Source organism: Schistocerca americana, chromosome 2 (genome assembly GCF_021461395.2).
Source record: "Schistocerca americana isolate TAMUIC-IGC-003095 chromosome 2, iqSchAmer2.1, whole genome shotgun sequence".
Taxonomy (NCBI): domain Eukaryota; kingdom Metazoa; phylum Arthropoda; class Insecta; order Orthoptera; family Acrididae; genus Schistocerca; species Schistocerca americana.
The window spans coordinates 1,052,275,726-1,052,297,433 of NC_060120.1; the positions used below are offsets into that span (position 1 = coordinate 1,052,275,726).

Consider the following 21,708-nt stretch of genomic DNA (forward strand, 5'->3'; position numbering starts at 1 on the left):
ACTAAAAATGTGTTCCACTGCTTCAGTATCTTCCTTTGATATAGAGTGATGCCTTCCTGTTGAACCAATAGTAACTGGAGCACTTACAATCTCCAAAACATTGTTAACAGGAAGTGAGCTCTGATGACGTTGTTGGTGTCCTTCAGCTGGATACCAATATCCAGCAGCTGGTCCAGGTGGCAGCATAAAGTTCCAAGTTGTTGGCCAAACAAATGAAATTTCTTCTTTCTTGCTCTTTAAAGTGTGTGCAATATGAGTTCACTCATCACTTTGGGTCCAAAAATGTGTCTTCTGAATTCCTTTCACAGGAGTAATTTGTTTGGACCTTTCTTTTTTTTTCTGCTCACGGAATTATTCGACTTCTTCTTTGGACAAAACAATGAGGGCTGTGGATGTGTACGATTACATGACTCTTGTAAAATCCTCAGCGTTCTTAATCGCAGCTGTATTTGGTCTGGAAAAATTATGTTTTGTAGCATGGTGCTTCAGCAGGCCTAGTACACCATCACAAGGCCCCTTCCCGTGACCAGCAGCACTGTATACCCAGTCAGTTGGCACAAAAGACTTACTCAGTTCAAACAGCTGGTAACGATTTTTAAAATGACTAGGAACACCTTCAGAAATCATGATGATTTTCTCTGCCTCTGTTTGCAGTTGAAGAATTTCGGGAATTGCTAGCAAAGCAGGTGCTGAGTAATGACCCGTGTCATCACTTATAACTGCAACACTTGTGGTCTTGTTTTGAAAATATGTCACTCCTGTAAAAATTGAAACCTGGTCATTACTCCAATAATACCCTTGTACTTCTTGTGGGAGAATTACAGACCAGTTCTCAGCAAAATCACAGTGAAGCACTAAACATAGTTCTTCTACACACCCTTTCACCTCTGCCATGTGTTGTTGTAATTTCTTCAGATGCTGGTGTGTCACTGCTTTCACTGACCATTTACCAAGTTCATCAATGAAACTGTCAAAGGCAACAGTTTTCTTAATTAGTTTATTTTCCTCCCCTGTCGCACATGTAATTTCTGCAGAGTTATCTGCTATGTCTCCCAGGCCAAGTGTCTACTGACAGTCCTCCCTTTCCTGGGCAGTCACCACGTTCTCTCGCTTTATGTCACAGACTACTAATGACTTCACACACCCAACCAAGGTGTCATACGTCACGTGCGCCTGTAAGTTCTTCAAAGTTACCACACAAAGTTCAAAATTCGCGCAGTACACACATAAACAGAGAACTCTAGATGGGTGTGGAACTACCCCCTTCGATTGCAGATCATAAATTTTTGATCTTCCAATATGTGAAGTTGTATAGTTGCTCTTATAAATAGCAGAAATTTCTTTAATACTGAGAGCCATGTACCTCTTAACTTTCACAACTTTTAGACCTTCTTCTGTTACAGTTATAGTGTCTTTTTTGTTGGCACTCTGGCGAGAACAGTCCTATTTATCTTCCAGATAAAATGACTGCAATTTGAACTTGAGCTGCTTCTACAGGATGACCATAATAGGGATCTGGTCTTCCAAAGACTCCTCTTACAGATCCCACATTTCTTAATTTGTCTACCATGTACTTTGATACTGATGGAACATGGTTCAAAATTGTTTTCTTTGCAAATGTCTCTGAAATAATAGTTAAAAACTTGCACCTTTTTACTGTAGAATGCCCATATTCAACATCTGAATTGACATTTGTGAAAAATTCCTGGCAAGAGGTGCAAGAGTGCTTTGGTTCATTTTCTTCCGAAGATGGAATTTCTACTTTCAAGAGCGTGGTCAGTTTTGCTGTAGTGTATTCATCCATAGCTTTAGTAATTTCTCTGCACTTTCTTGATACATAGAGCTTATGACTCTACCACGGTTTCTTAACAGGACTAAAATCCACCTCCGTAGTCGACAGATTCACGGTATTTAATTCTTCCTCTATTGATCTTCATCTGCACCATGGGAGGCTTCGTCTTGTTCAGATACTATCATTGTTGTTATTCTGTCAAAACATTTAGAACACAAAAAGTCATCACTGGAAACATCATCAATTTGAAACAGAGACTTCAAATGAGAACATTTATTCCCAACCTGAACAAAGTCTGTTTTTTTGTTTGTCTTATATACATCACTATCTTATGGATATGCAAACAGTCAGCACACTTCACTCTCCTGTAGCCCCATTCAGGAAACATTTCAAACAGTCCTTTTCATAAGACACACTGCAACTGTGTCGACTGGCAAACTCCTCACAAAACACAGAACTCACTGGATGGTCTCAGATTTCTTAGAAACCTCTTCAGTAAACAAATTAGCACAGAACAACTACAATACAGACACCTGCAACGAACAACCACGACAAAGAAACACAAGAATCCAAAACAAAGTGTAAGAAATATCTGCAACAAAGACAATAGAAATAAACATTGTAACAAAGAAGTTAGTAAGAAACAACTTTGGTGAAGACATACATTACCCCTGAAAGTTAAAAAAATGATTTTTTAAAAATAAAAGCTGCCCAACTTAAAAGTGGAAGCTCTCCTTTACAGAGAATATAACATGGTACTAATTAAAAGAAAAAAAAATTACCTTTTCTGTATTGGCCTTCTTGAAGAAAAAGAAAGAAAGAAAGAGAGAAAGAAAGAGAGAAAGAAAGAGAGAAAGAAAGAGAGAAAGAGAGAGAGAGAGAGAGAGAAAGGAAAAAAGAAAGAATTTTTTGTAAATTATAAAAAAATTCAAAAGAACTCTGACAGATATGTCCAAATGGGGGATACCACTGTAATCATAAAGCAATTATTCTTAACAAAATATTTAGAACTGTTACAGAGATACAGCATTTTTAAACAAATTCTGAAATTCACATCTCCAAAATGGTGTTTGCAGTGTCATCTTTGGATGCCTGTATCTTGGGGCAGGAATTTTTTTGGAGAAAACAAATAATGTATGTTTCTTTCTTACTTCTGAATTTTAACATATGCTAAATTCAATAACATTCGGGACTACGAAGGTAACCCCCTGCCTGAAGTGATACGGATTATGCCTGGCAATTTCTACACAAAAAATATGGTTTTACACAGCGTGAACAAAGGAGATGGAAAGAATGGAGATTATAATGAGTGTCAAACTGGTCACCATTGCACCAATGAGGAGCTGTTTATGGCAAAAATTAGTAGTGACCAGCTTAGTTACTTTTGATGCATGCATACAAGATCTTATCGAAAGATCTCTCTCAACTCTCATAGGAATTATGGTGACAGGTAAAGGATGTTGTTGGCACCAAAGTAAATGTCCAAACACTCGTGGATGATGCAGGAACTTAAACTGATGTTAGGAAAGCAAAAGCAGAAATGTTGGATTGTTTTCACAGGTTTCTTTATCCAGGGGTACTGCTCCAGTTCAATTCTCTTACAGTAAAGATAAATGATGTAGTTATTAGTGTCAGTGATAAACAGCTGACATCGCTAAAACTGAACAAAGCTCCAGGGCCCAGTGTAATCCCTCTCAAATTTCTTATGGAAATTGAATCTGAGTTAGCCTCTCTTAACCATTATATATACTATAGATAAATTTTTTTAAAAAAAAACTAACTTTGCTTAGCAGGTGGAAGAAGGCACAGGTCACACTCATCCGAAGGCAGGCTTGCAGAGGTGAGCAACAAAACTATCATGCAATGTTACTGATACCCATATGTCATAGAATTGCGAAACATATTCGGGATTCAATAGTAATAGGGTGTCAGAGTGATCTTGAAAATGTCTTTATGTGGAAACTAGTTGTATAACTAAGAAGAGTTCTTCATTCAATAAATTTATTGCTGGTTGCTCTATGAAGATATACCGAACGGACTGATTGTGAAGAAACTTCTAAATCTGGGAAGAATATGTACATTATATAACACCTAACATCTTCATCATTACAGAGAATTCAGTGACAAGAAGGATTAACGTATCAATCATAAATACAAATGGCACAGGACCCACATTCACCGAGGATGGAAAGTCTAGACCAGGCTGTTCCAACAGAGCTCCAGGGAGCCGGAGCGCTCCGGAGCGCTCACTGCGGCAGCTCGGAGCCCGCTTGGAGGGGGAAAGCGAACTCACTGCCCCCTGGCCGCATGCAGCCGCAACTGACGCAATAATCTGTGTTCAATGCCGGCTATGACTAGCCGCGGGAGCCCTGTAGCTCTATTGGAGGATACCTTTCTATTCATTGAGAGGGATGGTCGTACGCAGTGTATTGTATGTCATACAGTATTTAATTCTGCGAAGAGGTACAATATACAGCGACATTATACATGTCTTCACGCAGCGCACTACGATCAGGTAGAAGGCGTTGCACGCAAAGAACTGGTAGCCAGTCTTAAGAACGACGTACCAGGAGACGTAAGTTTAAAAACGGCTTCGTAATACGGAGGGTATCAAAACGTGCAACATAGTTCGTGTTCTGTAATGCGTTCATAATTTTCGGGTGAATTAGAGCGGAGAAACACTACTGAATCTGTAATTCGAGCAAGCTACAGGGTCGCTCACATCATTGCGACGAGTGGCAAGCCGTTTTCGGTGGGACCTCTCGTAAAATCGTGCATGGTACCTGTTGCAGAATATTTATTTCCAAGGCAGGTGCAGGCAATTGAAGAGGTTTGCCTGTCGAAGCAAACAATGTCTCGTCGAATCTGGACATGGCAGCGGATTTAGAGACAGCTCAGGAATAAGGCGGAGAGGTTTCTTGCATTTTCTCTAGCGCTTGACGAAAGAACTGACATATCGGACTGTGCTCAGCTTGCAGTCTTTGTGCGTGCTGTCGACATGGAGCTGCAAGTAACTGAAGAACTCTTGGATGTGGTACCACTCGATTACACCGCAACAGGCCGTGACATTTTTTAAGCTGATTGTGAATCAGTGGACAATATAAATTTGCCGTGGGATAAGCTCCATTCTGTAACGACAGAAATGATCGGGCGTAACCAAGGTTTTGCTTCTCGTTTGATAAATAAACTTGGGGACGAATTCGGGAATGACATTTTGACTCTTCATTGATTTATTCACCAAGAGACACTGTGTGCTGAAGTAGTAGAGCTGGGTGGCGTAATGAAAGATGTCGTGAAGTGTGTGAATTTTGTGCGGCGTCACGGTATGAATCATCGCCAATTCAAAGGATTCCTGAAAGATATGGAAGCGGAGTATGGGGATATACCTTACCACAGTACTGTTCGTTGGCTGAGTCGGGGAAAAGTTCTTGATGTTTTCTTTGCGATTCGTGAAGAAATATCCCTTTTCCTCGAAATGAAAGGGGAAGAAATGCGTTGTCTGAAAGATATAAAATGGACATCAGACCTGGTGTTCCTAGCTGACATAACTATGCAACTGAATAATTTAAATCTGTCATTGCAGGGCAAAGGGCAGCTAATCGTTGACATGCACGACCAGATCAAAGCGTTCATGGAAAAGTTACGTTTATTTGATAGGCAGATGAGTAATGGACATTTAACGTTCTTCAATCGTCTCGCTTCTTTAAAACTAACTGAAGGTACTACTTTCGGCGATTATCAAGCAAAGTTAAAGCAGCTCACCACGTCGTTTGAAACACGATTCCGAGACCTCACTAGTTTGGAAATGGACCTTCAGGTGTCCAGCACTCCTTTTTCAGTTTCCCCACTATGACTTGTCATCGTCACTTCAATTGGAGATTACTGATTTGCAAATTTCAACTTTCTTGAAAGAGAGGTACTACAACTCGTTGGATTTGTCACGATGGTATCGTTCATTACAGCAAAAAACATTTCCCAAGCTTCACAACAATGCCGCTCAGATGATGTGCATGTTTGGATCTACGTATTATTGTGAGCAGCTTTTCTCAGCAATGAAAAGAGTAAAAAGTAAGGAACGATCGTTTGTTCAGCATGCAACAATGAAGGCCATCCTTCGCAATAACGCTGCGATTACTTTGACGCCTGATATTTCCGATCTTGTAATGAAAAGAAAATGTCAAGCTACAGAGGCCCAATAAATTTGGTATGCAATTTCTTGCAAAACAGTTGTTTCTTATTTATTTCCTGAACATCATATTTCCTGGTGTAGCATGTCACCAGACTTAGCAGCTAAGAGTATGAGGTTGTCGATCTTGTAAGACGCAGCTGGCACATCAAAACGCTTGCCTTGCCGCCTGCCACAGCCAGTCGTACCGGCTCGTTTGAATGGTCGGTCACAGCGAGCGACACGGCTCCCTGGAGCAGGGAGTGCTCCGCGGCTCACAACGGAGCCGACGAGTTGGAACAGCCTGGTCTAGACGATGCAAAAGCAACAGTAATTGACAACATACTGGCAGACTTCTTACAGAATTAAGTCAGACACTTACTTACATGAATATCATGAAATTAGCTTAGGAAGAGGAACTGGAGAACTAATTTTAACCTTTTAAACAACCATGTAAATAAGGTTGAAAATGACCTGGAAGACCATTGCCACATTCAGTTTTGGAAACAACTTACAACATAGTAAATTGGAAATTGACATTTCCACATGTGTTGGATTCTCTCTCTCTCTCTCTCTCTCTCTCTCTCTCTCTCTCTCTCTCTCTCTCTCTCTCAATATTAACTTCTTTAAAAATTTTACTATGGCTTCTGCGTTATTAGTTATGATTAAAAATTCAAGTCATCACTACATAAAACAAGTTTTTCTTATTTTTGAATAATTTATTAACCTTCATAATAAACAAGGTGTTTCATCAAAGTACACCATGATTCACAAAGTGTTCTGTCAGAGGGAAAGTTTGGGAATCTCTGCTCTGTATAGTTTATTGTTGAATTATTGGAATAGTCCAGAAATGCTTGTGGGAAGTTAACAGCAATGGAATATACCGAAAGGGATAAGAAAGTAATTATAATTCTAAAAGATTAAAACAGGTTGATAATTTTCTCACACAGATAAGAAGTAGCGACCTATAATTGCTTTTGGGGCAATTTGATAGCCAAGGTTGTATTTATTACTATTTATTCCTAATTACTGTTTTCAACAATTAAGATTGTCATCTTTCGTCATTAAAAAAAAAACCCTTGTTGTTATACATACTGTTTCATTATGACTGTATCACACATACCATGCTGAAATTCTTGTGTACTTCGAAGAATGTGGATCCATGATGTATTTAACTTGCTATGTAAATGTAAACAAGTGCAGAAATGTACACTGTTATGCAATTCAACATCTATCAAGCATCAGTGGATGTATGTGGACATCCCTAGTTATGCAAGAATGTCAATATCATATGTGTGATATGGTCATAAGGGAATAAGACGTTAAGCAACATGTTCTTTAAAGATAAGAAGATAACAGTCCTACCTGTTAAGACTGGTAATCAGGAATAAAAATAGTACTGAACGCAATCTTGGCTACTAAATTTCCTCCAAAACTAAAACAAGTAGCTGGTAGAGCTCACGCTGGGAATAAAAAAATCTCCAGACATTAAAAAACAGAATGTACCTCATTGGCCACTCTTATAATTTATTAGAATACTTGGAATTTAAAACATGTCAAAAAATAAAAAATGTTATCTGTAACACGCCATAATTGATATATTACATAAAAGAGGTACTTGACTTGCCTTCATGAAAACTTTTTTCAGAACTGCGTATACAGCTTTGAAAGTGTAGGTCCTACCTCAATGCTTGCCTGACACTGCAGTCAAAAAATCTAAATCTTTAATCCTTCATCCTGCTGCCAAGATACAGAAATGCCACTGTCAATTTGTCACACAGTGTGTTTCTTCCGCCATACAAGTATTTTGTACAGAGGGGTTACAAACCTCAGTATTTGTATGAGCATCAATAGATAAATTTTTGTACGTTTCCATATTTGCTCACAAGTAATTTTGTCATTCTCTAGGTTCATCATGCAGATTCTGGGAAGAGTTGGGCAACTGGAGCTAATAGCTAATGTGGAGGTTTACTCACAATGATTCTTCTGATACGCCTTCTGGAAATGGAACAGAACCAGGGGAGATTGGGGGGGGGGGGGGGGGCAATTCTGAAACAACCCTCCCCTATTAAATATACGGTGGCTTGCAATGAAAACCACTGCCACTTAAGTAGCCATTGTCTTGATCTTTTAGATCTTTCTATAAACGGATCCCAAGAGAATTTCCCCATTCTGAATTAAGTCTCCTGAAGTAAAATACCTTCTTTCCTAGACCAACAGATTGCAGCCCAGCAGTAAATGAAACCTGTGTCGTGTAAATGCACAAAATTTGTGGCAATTTATTGCACCTGCAGACATGTATACAGACAGAGTATTATATGTGAATCGGCTGTTTGATGACATTGCTAGTTGTAGACTCAGATTAGGACATGTCCAGGATTCTGGGCTGCACTAGCAGTGTCTCTAAAAACAGAAGTTAGATGCACATAAGACAAAGCTCCTAGTAGTAAGCAAGACAACTATTTCAAATCAAAAACAGAGTATCTCTAAGAGAGATAAAGTGAAACTGTTTGTTATATGGAAACCAACATTTCTGAACATAATAGACAACTGATAAATATGAAGTGTAAACCTCGCTAAGTGCACATTCTAGAATGTTGTAAGTTTGTTAACAGGCATCCATACGGACATTGAGGTGATAAAAGCTTTCACTATGGTTCACATCAGAAGTGTACTCATATATGGACATAAAAGCTGGTCAAAAGTGATCAAGACAGAGGACATCTCGTATTTATTACAACTGTGTTTTTCACATCAATGATCATCACCAAATTTTCCATATGAGCGTATTTGCTGTATACTGTCAATTTGAGTTACACAGCGAATTACACACAACTTTTCCTTTGGCAAACAAGTGGCCGGATATTGAACCCATGCCATGTTAGCCAAATGTAAAGAACTGCACAAACCAAGTCGGTAAAAAACTGTATCACGAAAATTTCCCAACTAAAAAATCTACAAAGTTAGTTTCAACTTGCCAGTCATTTACGCAATGTTTAGTCAGGCCCTGCTACCCCTTGTCCTCATTACAGATATTGGGTTCCAAGTGACCAAGCCCCTAATTTTTATCCTTCCCAAATCCAACACCATATCTTCGCCAGGGAAGGAATTATCTGCTCTAAAAGGTAGAACAGTATGTATCACACCCTGAAGATAAGTGATGGCCAGCAAATACACCTCACAAGTTTTCTCTAAAGAATTTCCCTTTTGCTGTAATCGTCCAGTAATATTAGACCTGCTGGTTTCTTGCGATATTTTCTGACATTTCAACAATTCTCTTACCTAGCGAACATTCCTGCAGTCTTAATTTTGTACACCTGAAAAGTTGACAAGAGCAGTCTCGCTTTCGATTCATGTCCGAAAAAGTTATAAGTATGGTAAACGACCCCCACTGCTGTCACTCACTCATTTCTTTGAAGATAGCACTAGCATGTTTACAGACACACATTCGTGACAAGTATACGGCTACCAGTGAATCCTCCAGATGACTGTGACAAATAATTTGGTCGTGCTAGACACGAAATTGTATTGTGGCTGAAGCGTAGTAACAGTTTGATATGGATGAAGCCACTTATGGTTTTGGAGTCTGACCGCAGTTCGTACTCCAAATTATTTTGTATGTGTCTTTATGCCACTTTGAAACTGAGCATGAGCACAGCTCTAATCGACTCACACATGGCCCCTCAGCCCTCGAGATTTACTCGCCTGATGGGCTGTGTTTCTTTTTATGTTGTGAGGTGCAAAACTTATGTTCCACACGTGAGCAACATTTTAGTACAACATTAGAGATTTCTCAATTGCTACGCATGTATATAAATTGGACAAATAATACAACACTGGACACTTAACATGTCACTCAAATAATATGGCAATTTCAAATCTTTGCTTTTACCCCTCACTACCACACACTTTTGCCAGTTGCTACAACACAAACCTTTTTTCTTTAAAACAATACCAGACCCTGTTCATTCTTAACTATTTTATTATTCTTGATTCTCCATTCACAAAAGAAGGTGGGAAGGGGGAAATAACTCTTAAACCATTATTTTCCCATAGATGTACTGAGTCGTCATCTGACTGAGTTTCACGAGTCTCCCTCATTCTGTGGAAAGTAATAGAGCTAGTTATCACCACTTTGCAGCCTATAACATGTCAAATAGCCTTCTACCCAAATTTTCTTTCTCTAGCTTCCTGGGATATTTCTCCAAAAATTTAGTTTCATTCAATGTAACGTACTAATATTTTTTAATTTTCAAAGAATGTGCTAAAAATGTTTCGTATACATAATCTTCACCAATGGGAGGAACACCACCACCTTGAAATATTACTCTAACAATTATACTGGCAAGGGCTTTGTACTTTTTCAGGGAGCAAAATTCAAATCAAAGGTTACAAAAGGAAAAAACACACTTACTTCAAAATGTCGGTACGGTTCTGTCTCATTCCATTTCCATTGGTACAATTGTCCAGAGGAACTAACAGCAACTAACTCACTGTACAATGCCGCTATCATTATAAATTGTGGTAGTGGTTCACTGCCTCGTTCTGGCCAGAATTCAAGCTCATCCGACATCCACAGTGGACTCTGTGCAGCAAACTCTTTCTTTTTACTCTCTGAAAAAATGGAACACACACACACATTTAGAAAGCAATATGCATTAAAAATATGAAATTTTAAAATACGAAGCACTGGTCAAACTTTATAACTTTCCTAAAGACATGTTCAATTCCCTATGGGTTAGGGAATCAAAAGAGAAATCATTAAGGGGTCAGATACCAGCAATAGCAGTTAAAAAAAAAAAGTGATTTATCAAAAGGAATATCCTGCACACAAAATAGTTAAATTCACAGAGACAAATGGTTGTCCAGTATGACCTTTGGCAGGAGTAAGGTCTCCTGGATTTAAATACCGCAGGTTTCTTTTTCAGGGAAGAAGTGTAGAACTTTGATGGGAAGGGAAGCAATGACAGGTCAATCAGAAAGGTGTATGAGAGGGAAGGGAACCTAAAGTAAAGGATAAGGTGTTAAAGTGAAGAGATGGTCAAGACAGCACATCTGTAGGACAGTTTCAGTTCAAAGATGACAGAAGGTAGGGGTAAAGTGAGGGGTAAAGATAGATGCAGAAGATGAGAAAATGGAAAGAATACTACGAACTGTGATACGTCTAGTATTTATGCTTTGGGTTTATCTTGTGAACACTGCTTGCAGTGCTACGGCATGTTACATTTTCCTACAATAAAATAGCAGCCTATCCCAAAGACTGATTTAGGTATTTGATTCCATCACTGAGAGTGTGTCCCACACTGTGCAGGTTGTGTCTTGTTATTCTAACTAACGCTGTTCCTTCTCCAGAACAGCAGGCAATGAGGAGTTTCGAATCCCTCATGTGTAGTAGTTCTGTATGAAGTCTTAGTGAAACTCATTCAACATAAGCAGCAGCAGCAGCAAACACTGCAGAAAGTTCAGCAACAGCAAACAGATGTACTTATAAGGTTTTCAAAGCAGTTAATGTGTTAGTTCATCTGCAGTAGCACACAGAAAGCACAGCTTCGCAATGTTGATTTTGCTGGTTTGGATAGTTCCTCAAACCTATGAGTGGGAGCAGCGAGCTCCATTAACTGATTAAATTATGATCTGTGCAAAATTCTACCAAGTGGAGTACATTTTAATTTCTTTCCCTGTTCATTTCCCTCTCTTCCTTTCCTTACTATCTAATTACAATCTTCTAGTACAATTATATTTTCGTCTTCCTTAGCTATCTGAATAATTTCTTTTATCTCCTCATACACTGTTTCAGCAAATTCATTGCCTGGGGTGCCAGAAGGCATATGGATTTATACTATTGTGGTTGTTGTCGACTTTGTGTCGTCTTTGCTACGATAATGCATTCACTATGCTGTTCACAGCAGCCTCCAACAATCCTATATTATTATTATTCATCATCATTGCATTATGTCTTCTCATACTAACATTTAGTTTTTAGTCATCTAATTCTTAATTCAGTAGTACTACATTTTAACTTAAGATATTTCACAAGAACTCTTGTACAATGCTTTTTTTTTTTTTTTTTTTTTTTTTTGAAGAAGAAGAAGAAGCAGAAGAAAGAGGAGGAGGAGGAGAAGGATGAGGAAGAGAATACTCTTATGACATATTTGGAGCTACAATATAAAATAATAATTATTCAATATATGTGAAGTTGTAAATGGGGTGTGTGGGGAAGGGGAGCAGTGAAATTACTGAACATAAGTTTAAATGTAAAAATTTTACCTGGATCTTTATCCCATGTAGAATCCCTCAAAGCAGATTCCAACCATCGCCTCGGTCCATAGTACTGACGGTCTCTCCAACGAGAAAAACTGTCCCTTTCCCGTTCCCTATCTGTTTCACGATCACGGTCACGATCAGCATTTAATCGGCGGCTGCTGGAGCTAGCTCGGCTGAAAGACAATAGAAAACCCTGGTGAGAATAATAAACGAAAAAAATGAAGAAACGCAATCAATCACCTGCAGCCACCTGACGCATATTGGAGGAAACTAATAATTTTGTAAGTGAGAAAGACCATACAGTCTGGATATTGACTACTTTTAATCACTAAAAGAATACAGAGATAAACTATTAACTATGCTAGAATTTACTTTATAAGTGGCTAAAGCACTAACCTTCTTACAGCCGAATATCCAAACATGTCTTCCGAAAACATAGCATCGGCATCAATAATCACAGAATGATCAGCATGAAAGCCTCCATCTAGCAATGAAATTAAATCTTCTGGGACATACGAATCTGGAGCATCATCAGCATCATCTCCTTCTTCATCATCACGACTCAGTAAATTATTCACCGCCAGATTAACATCCAGATTAGTGCGCTATTGTAACAGTACAATGAGAATAAATTACTTGAACTTGGCTAGGAAAAAAACTGGTATACATTTTGATTATTAATTACATTTTAAGTTACAGTTGAGACTGATAAGTAGCAACAGAAATATAATTACAGAAGTTTGTAGCATCTGACCTGCAACTCCCGGATAATCAAATTGCGACTCTTTCCTTGCAGAACAACTTGGGCCTGCGAGACGAGCTCCTCCGGCACATAGGGTGCCGGTACAATAGGTCGTGACCCGCTGCCACTTCCACCAGAGCCTCCGCTGGCACCCATGATAACACCAGGGGCCCCTCTGGCTGCGCCCGCGCCCCCTCCTGCTCCTCGCAGGGAAGCATTGGTACGCACTATGCGTGCCCTGCTACGCTGCAACTGCCTTCCTCCACCAGAGCTCGAACTGGCAGCTCCTCCACTGTTCCCTACTTTGCTACCACTACTACCATTGCCACCATTACCGTTTCCACCAGCTCCCCCACTGCCACCTCCTCCTCCTCCTCCTACCGAACCCACACCGTTACTCGTACCACTGCTTCCGATTGTACTGCAAAAGAAAAAATAGTTACAGCTTTTTAAATCTGTCACAAGCAGAAGCAGCAGTAATTTTAAACTGTATGACAAGCATGAAAAAATCTAAACCACAAATAGAGTGGGACACACAGCTTCATAAGTCCCTATTGTTATTTTGTGTGTGTGTGTGTGTGTGTGTGTGTGTGTGTGTGAGCACTCCACTAACTGTCAGAAGGAAACTATGGAATTGCTTCTCTCAGTGAAGTCAAATTATTTGTAACTCATGTATTCACTACCTTCAAGAAGGACTTATAATCATGTTTCTGTCACACATATACAAAAAAGTCTATGGTTTTGAAGTGGAGTGAAACTTTGACAATGTCCAAGCATATAGAGCAAACAAAACACAAACGCAGTACTATCGACAACAAAACTTGAGAATGACAGTACTAGCAACATATTAAAAGTACTGCACAGCATGTGTGCCCAGTCTGGACATGGAAACAGTTGACAAGGTGCTAAACGAAAAGTGCAAGCTTGTTTCAGCTCATCTGAAACCTACAACAATTGTAAAACTCTACTGGCTTACGTTATAAAGTTTCTCCAAAACACGGAGAACATATCTGGTTCTTATGGAATACCATCCATTGTGTGAGTACAAGATTGAGGCCAAGGAAAAGTTTACTCTAAACCACATCAGTCTTGCAGACAACGGCAGCTACAGCAAGGAAACAATTGTGGATTTCTCGAACTACCAAATAACTTTGCCTGGCCTCTTGCTTCAGAACCCATCCCACCTGCGCACAAACAGAACTGGATTGTGTGGAGGTCACTCATCCATTGTCATTCTTGATCATAAGATCCGGGAAAAATCTCCAGGAATGGCAGATCCTTGTGGATACCACCAATTGTGTCTGTGAAGAAGGCTTGACCGTGGTACATGCACTGACTTGTCAAATACGCCCTGCACGGAAGACGATGATTTACTTGTGACACCGAGTGCAACTGAAGTGCAAGTCTCTGATCATCAGCTCTTCGGTGTAGCTTGTTAATTGTTTTTTTAATTTATTTTTAGTTGTAATTACCATGCACTGTATGTTTCTGACTTTAATAAATAGACAAACAACACAGAAACCAAGCAACAAGAATTACAATATGTTGTAAATATGTTCGTTCAACACTCAATTACATCTCCAGGTATATGCATATATGTCTACCAGACCTTCCTCTTAGAACCCAGGGAGGAACATCCTTTAGCCATTTATTGCTCACTTGCCTCGTGGGATGTCCTGCCCACCTCCAAACCATTTTCATTACAACCAAAGTAATGTCTTCACTCCAGTTTGTTCTATATTCAATTTTTCCCCCCTACTATTCCCAGTAATCCCCAAAATGCATTGCTTCATTTCTCAATAAGCAACTTCAGTTTTTGAAAGGTTTTTGCATCACATGTTCGTGTCTCACTGCCTATGTCAGAATGGGTAATATTACAGACATAATTTTTTGTTTCCAGCATATTAGAAACATAGTCGTTAAAGTTCTATTTAGTTTGCCAAAAGTGCAAGAGACCTTTTTGCTATTCTGTTTACTTCTTTATCAGAAGATCCAGTCACTAACTTCAATTTCCCTAAAGACAACTACCAATCAATTGATTTGAACACTTCAAGCTGATCTGAACAATTTCATTTGCAATGAGTTGATTAAATTTTCAAACATGCTTGATGGAGATGTTCCCATTTAATATTCCATCTCAGTTGCACATTTTTAAGTAGATTACACGTTTCAATCTCTCCGGATCATCTTCAGATAAAAAACAAAGTAAAAGTAATCTAATATTTAGCAATAAATAAAAAAGAATTTTACTTACATGTAGAATTTACCTAAGCAGTTGTGACAGCAACCTGTCTTTACTCGGACCCATATATCAGAATAGCAGGGTTTGCAACTGTGGTCAATGTTTTAAATAGGTTTATGCTTGAGGGGGGGGGGATGCAGTGTGAGATCGATCAGGGGAGTGGAAAGAAGCATGGACAGGGTGGTGGGGATGTCATGAGTTTAACAAGAGAGGTCGTCCAGTATATTTATGTAAAACTTGAAACACTAGCAGCATAGAAAAATCGGTATGTAGAATGTAAACGGAATTAAATAGTGAAATTATAAAATGCTTCAAAGTGAGATTGAGAGCAGGCAGAATGGGGCGGGGAGGTGAGTACCTGCAGAGACGCTTTGGGTATAGTATGAGAAAGGGTCTTGTACTAAAATCGCAGTAAGTCAATAACGTAAAAAGCCTCCTGTTAAGATACCAGAATGGATGCATAAAACTGTAAAGGGAGGATAAAATAGTATATTAGGAATGTTGAAATAAAGTAGTAAAAACTGAAGTAGTATCTGAAGATAAATTAAAGTGTGTAACTCTGAAAGTATGAGGGTAATCTCAAAAGTAAGGTCTCCTATTTTTTTTCTTTTTTTTTACAAGTACATAGACCTGTTTATTTATGCAATGGTTTACATCATTTTACAGCTTAAAAATTTAGCTATCTTTTGACATAAGCACCATTTCTGTCGATGCATTTTTGTAGACGCTGTGGCAGTTTTTGTATGCCGGTGTCATGCCAGCTAGCCGCCATGCTGTTTGTCGTGAATTTCAGTCCAACTAGCTGCAAACTCTCTACACCACTTACGAACATTTTTGGCATCCATGCACGACTCACCATACACTTCTGTCAATTGGCAATGGATTTCAATCAGCACAGTGCCCTTTGCAATCATAAACAAAATAACTGCGCGCAATTCGCACTTGGCGCTAACATCCAATGGGAGCTCCATTCTCAACGGCTGCCAAGTCCAGACTGAGCACCTCAGCGCGGCGTGCACGTTTCCACACAGCGCGTGAAGCACTCTTCATAACAGTGTAACCAACTGCCACACAAACAGTTCTGTACTTATAAAAAAAATAGGAGACCTTACTTTTGGGATTACCCTCGTATAAAGTCATTGGTTTTTACTCTAAAAATGTAAAAAGAAAATTACACAATATTAAAAGTATAGGCCTAGAACAAAGGATGTACAAACAGTGAAAGAGATAAACATTGTAAAATTAAGGACATGGAATTATGTAGAGATCCTAGACCTGCATGAAGTGCTGTTAAATATTTGAACGTAAAGAGCCGTGAAACAATAAATTATAAAAGTGAAACTATGTGCCGCAGCTGAAATTGTAGGGAATAGTGCGTGACAGTTATGGTTAACTACATTTGCTACTGCTTGGTGGTGGTGTATGGTATGCAGTTTTGCAATATGTACGGAAGCCAGTTTGCACACCAGGTCGCTGCTAGCACCGTGTGCGAGGCAATGCCACCGTCTCTCCTCTGTGAATGGGGTGGTTGATCCTATATGCACTGCGCTGATATGGACAATTAGAAGAGGTTTTCTAAGTTTCTGAAAAATGCACTGTTAATACACTTATTCTGCTGATTTTAGTGCTGCCAGGCTCTAGCAAACAGTGAGTAAAAATCTCAGTTTCTTCCCACATTGTCAGGAGGTGCACTTAGGTACATTGTGTAGCACTTCCAAATGCATCAGTAGTTCAAACAGCATCCTTCGATGTTAGAAGATGCTCACCGAACACTGTATTGTTACTGTGAATTGAAGCATATTTCAAATATTGTACGTGTTTGATCCCCGTAAACTTTTGGACAATTCCAACACTACAGTTTATATACAGCTGCTGCTGTATAAATTTCTAGGCTCTTCTATTCACATGGTGCCTCAGTCTGAAGCCAATAATGTCATTAGTTTTAAACCCTACACACAAATTGGTATTGCAAAGTTGTCTAGCAATAATTTCTGAAACAAGTCATTTTTAACTCATGGTCACGGACATGACTTTATTGTCTTCATGTTCACCTGTTAACTGCATGTCTCTGACTTACACTGTTGTTGTCTTTTAATTTTCTGTAGTAACTTGGTTACTGTTGAGGCTGTATAACTGTTACTCACTGTAACATGCTTTATAATAGTGATTTCTTTATCCCTCTCATGCTCGTTTAGTTGCAGTTTTAATGAACTATTAATCATGGGACGAAACTATGCTACGTTGATTCTTTCAGGGTTCCAAGACTTAGAGTGAATAACAGTATCTGCCAAGCTCGGTTTTCTGCACATGCTGAAATGGCGTTTACCCACCTCTCTTGTGACCATAATGTCAAGATAGTTGGTGCCTTTACTTTCGTGTTCAATTGTAAACCTAATTTTTGGGTGAATAGCACTCATTCTCTCCGCTATGTCATTAGCATAAATACGCTTTCCTTTAACCAACGAAACTGCATCATGAATGTAGCAGTAATAGTGAAGAACTTAAATGGCTACAGCAGGATTCTTACAAGGGGAAACGTCCCGTCACAGCCCCGTCAGATTTAGTGGTAAGATGTCCAGTGCATAGACCGTCAAAAACTGAACACAGATCAAGCATAAAAACAGGAAGAAAGTGTACTGAAATGTGGTGGGGGGAAGAGAGCAAACTAGAAACAGTGAACAGTCCAAGTGGTTAAACAGTGACAGTGACCTTTTTTTTTTTTTTTTTTTTTTTTTACACAAAATTATCCACTGCCCACCCAGTCACTGAAATGTTTGTTCTCTTTCTGTAGTCTTGACAATTGTCATACTGTACACTGGTTACAGAATATGAGTCACACGGTACTTCAAAAGTACGGGGCTATTACAAATGATTGAAGCGATTTCATAAATTCACTGTAGCTCCATTCATTGACATATGGTCACGACACACTACAGATATGTAGAAAAACTCATAAAGTTTTGTTCGGCTGAAGCCGTACCTCAGGTTTCTGCTGCCAGAGCGCTCGAGAGCGCAGTGAGACAAAATGGCGACAGGAGCCGAGAAAGTGTATGTCGTGATTGAAATGCACTCACATCAGTCAGTCATAACAGAGCAACGACACTTCAGGACGAAGTTCAACAAAGATCCACCAACTGCTATCTCCATTCGGCAATGGTATGCGCAGTTTAAAGCTTCTGGATGCCTCTGTAAGGGGAAATCAATGGGTCGGCCTGCAGTGAGCGAAGAAACGGTTGAACGCGTGCGGGCAAGTTTCACGCGTAGGCCACGGAAGTCGACGAATAAAGCAAGCAGGGAGCTAAACGTACCACAGCCGACGGTTTGGAAAATCTTACGGAAAAGGCTAAAGCAGAAGCCTTACCGTTTACAATTGCTACAAGCCCTGAAACCCGATGACAAAGTCAAACGCTTTGAATTTTCGGCGCGGTTGCAACAGCTCATGGAAGAGGATGCGATCAGTGCGAGACTTGTTTTCAGTGATGAAGCAACATTTTTTCTTAATGGTGTAGTGAACAGACACAATGTGCGAATCTGGGCGGTAGAGAATCCTCACGCATTCGTGCAGCAAATTCGCAATTCACCAAAAGTTAACGTGTTTTGTGCAATCTCATGGTTTAAAGTTTACGGCCCCTTTTTCTTCTGCGAAAAAAACCTTACAGGACACGTGTATCTGGACATGCTGGAAAATTGGCTCATGGCACAACAGGAGACCAACAGCGCCGACTTCATCTTTCAACAGGATGGTGCTCCACCACACTTCCATCATGATGTTCGGCATTTCTTAAACAGGAGATTGGAAAACCGATGGATCGGTCGAGGTGGAGATCATGATCAGCAATTCATGTCATGGCCTCCACGCTCTCCCGACTTAACCCCATGCGATTTCTTTCTGTGGCATTATGTGAAAGATTCAGTGTTTAAACCTCGTCTACCAAGAAACATGCCAGAACTGCGAGCTCGCATCAACGATGCTTTCGAACTCATTGATGGGGACATGCTGCGCCGAGTGTGGGAGGAACTTGATTATCGGCTTGATGTCTGCCGAATCACTAAAGGGGGCACATATCGAACATTTGTGAATGCCTAAAAAAACTTTTTGAGTTTTTGTATGTGTGTACAAAGCATTGTGAAAATATCTCAAATAATAAAGTTATTGTAGAGCTGTGAAATCACTTCAATCATTTGTAATAACCCTGTAAATGTGATGAATATGAATAGTAAGAGCAGGCAAGATACCACCTATACAGTTCACAAAAATGAAAAGAACAAATAAACGGGTATGAACAATGTTACGACAAAGAAATTCAAGAGTCAAAACTTCCAAAACAGAATGCAACATTAAAAACGTATTTTTGATAGAGCATGGGGAAAACTGCGATTCTGCAATTGTTGTGTACATTTTTTGCAGCTTGTGTGACAAACTGATATGTTTAATCCTTTCTTTGGGAGTGATAACATCCACATCCATAAGAACACCAAAATAGGGCAAGAAGGCCTATCTCCAACACTCATCAGGTGTACAAGCTAGGTGTGTCAATAAGAGATTCATACACACGTACTGTCCCTAATGTCTTGTATGACATGCCAGATGTGTTTTCCAGTGGAGAATTGTGTTGATTTGGTGCTTTGTCATCAAATGCTTGCAGTTCCCAATCTAAAGCCACTTCCTTTTTCAGCTGCTAATAAAGTAGTTGTGCACAATGAACTTTCATTATACGTCTCTTCCTTACTACTCACTATTGCAAAAGGATGTACCACTGTGACACAGACAGAAATTTAAATACAATGTTTTTTTTTTTTTTTTTTTTTTTTTTTTTTGTGGTTTTCGGGCGCACAACTTCAATGGTCATTAGCGCCCTGACTACTCTAAGAATGCACCGCGAGGCACAAGTTGACAACAACAACTAAAAGGGAAAACACAATAAAAGACAGACTGACAGGCATAGGATTAAAAAACATCATCAAATGTCCTTAGCGAGGTGTGTCAAATTGATAAAACAAAGAACACGAGCAGCTGCTCGTGGGTCATCCGCTAAAATGGCATCGAAAGTATTAGGCAGGTTAAGATCGAGGCGCAGTGTGTTAAGATCAGGACAGGACATTAAAATGTGTCTAACCGTCAGCAAGTGCCCACATGGGCAGAACGGCGCCGGCGCAGCCGTCAGCAGATGGCGATGGCTGAACCGGCAGTGTCCAATTCTTAACCTTGCTAAAACGACCTCCTCCCGCCGAGAAGGGCGTGAGGAGGACGTCCAAGCCACGGGAAGAGGTTTTAAGGCCCGAAGCTTGTTGTCGGTAAGTGCAGCCCAATCGGCATGCCACAGCGACACAACGCGCCGACAAATGACCCTGCTAAAATCGGACGAAGGGACACAACAAGAAGCTGTCCGAGGCTGGAGGACCGCAGCCTTGGCCGCGGCATCTGCAGCTTCGTTCCCAGGGATACCGACATGGCCAGGAACCCACATAAAGCTAACCGGCGTACCGACGTCCACCAGCTGCTGAAGAGAGCGTTGGATCCGGTGTACGAAAGGGTGAACCGGGTACGGATCACTGAGGCTCTGGATGGCGCTCAGGGAATCTGAGCAGATGACATAAGCAGAATGTCGGTGGCGGCAGATGTAAAGAACAGCCTGGTAGAGGGCAAAGAGCTCAGCTGTGAAGACCGAACAATGGCCATGGAGCCGGTATTGGAAACTTTGTGCCCCGACAATAAAGGAACACCCGACCCCGTCATTGGTCTTAGAGCCATCTGTATAAATGAAAGTCATGTTGTTGAACTTCGAACGAAGTTCCAAAAAACGGGAGTGGTAGACCGAACCGGGGGTGACCTCTTTTGGGAGCGAGCTGAGGTCGAGGTGAACGCGGACCTGAGCCTGGAGCCAAGGTGGCGTGCGGCTCTCGCCCACTCGAAAGGTTGCAGGGAGTGAAAAATGAAGGTGTTGAAGGAGGCGACGAAAGCGAACTCCAGGGGGTAGCAAGGCAGAGACATACAACCCGTATTGAAGGTCAAGAGAGTCGTCAAAAAAGGAACGATAAGACGGATGGTCGGGCATTGACAGTAGCCGACAGGCATACCGACAAAGCAGTATATCGCGCCGGTAGGTGAGTGGCAATTCGCCAGCGTCAGCATGAAGACTCTCTACGGGACTGGTATAAAATGCTCCGATCGCAAGTCGTAAACCCCGATGTTGTATGGAGTTGAGGCGGCGTAAGATGGATGGCCGTGCAGAGGAGTATACGAAGCTCCCATAATCCAGCTTGGAGCGGACGATCGACCGATATAGACGAAGTAGGACGGTTCGATCCGCTCCCCACGACATACCACTGAGAACACGGAGGACATTTAAAGAACGGGCACAACGGGCGGCCAAATATGACACATGTGGAGACCAGCTAAGTTTCCTGTCAAAGGTAAGGCCTAAAAATTTGATTGTCTCCACGAGTGGGAGAGCAACGGGACCGAGTCGTAAGGACGGTGGGAGAAACTCTTTGTAGCGCCA

The 21,708-nt window shown here is 40.4% G+C and overlaps 1 protein-coding gene across 1 annotated transcript in view; it reads right to left on the reverse strand.

The window, feature by feature from the left end:
• Window positions 1–21,708, reverse strand: part of LOC124596466 (E3 ubiquitin-protein ligase UBR5) — a 354,797-nt gene that overhangs the window by 298,204 nt on the left and 34,885 nt on the right. Inside the window, exons 3-6 of the mRNA XM_047135607.1 lie at window positions 12,976–13,384; window positions 12,618–12,826; window positions 12,225–12,394; window positions 10,372–10,571 (exon numbers count right to left, since the gene is read on the reverse strand). Coding sequence (XP_046991563.1) covers window positions 10,372–10,571; window positions 12,225–12,394; window positions 12,618–12,826; window positions 12,976–13,384 — 988 coding nt within the window. The remainder of the gene's footprint in view (window positions 1–10,371; window positions 10,572–12,224; window positions 12,395–12,617; window positions 12,827–12,975; window positions 13,385–21,708) is intronic.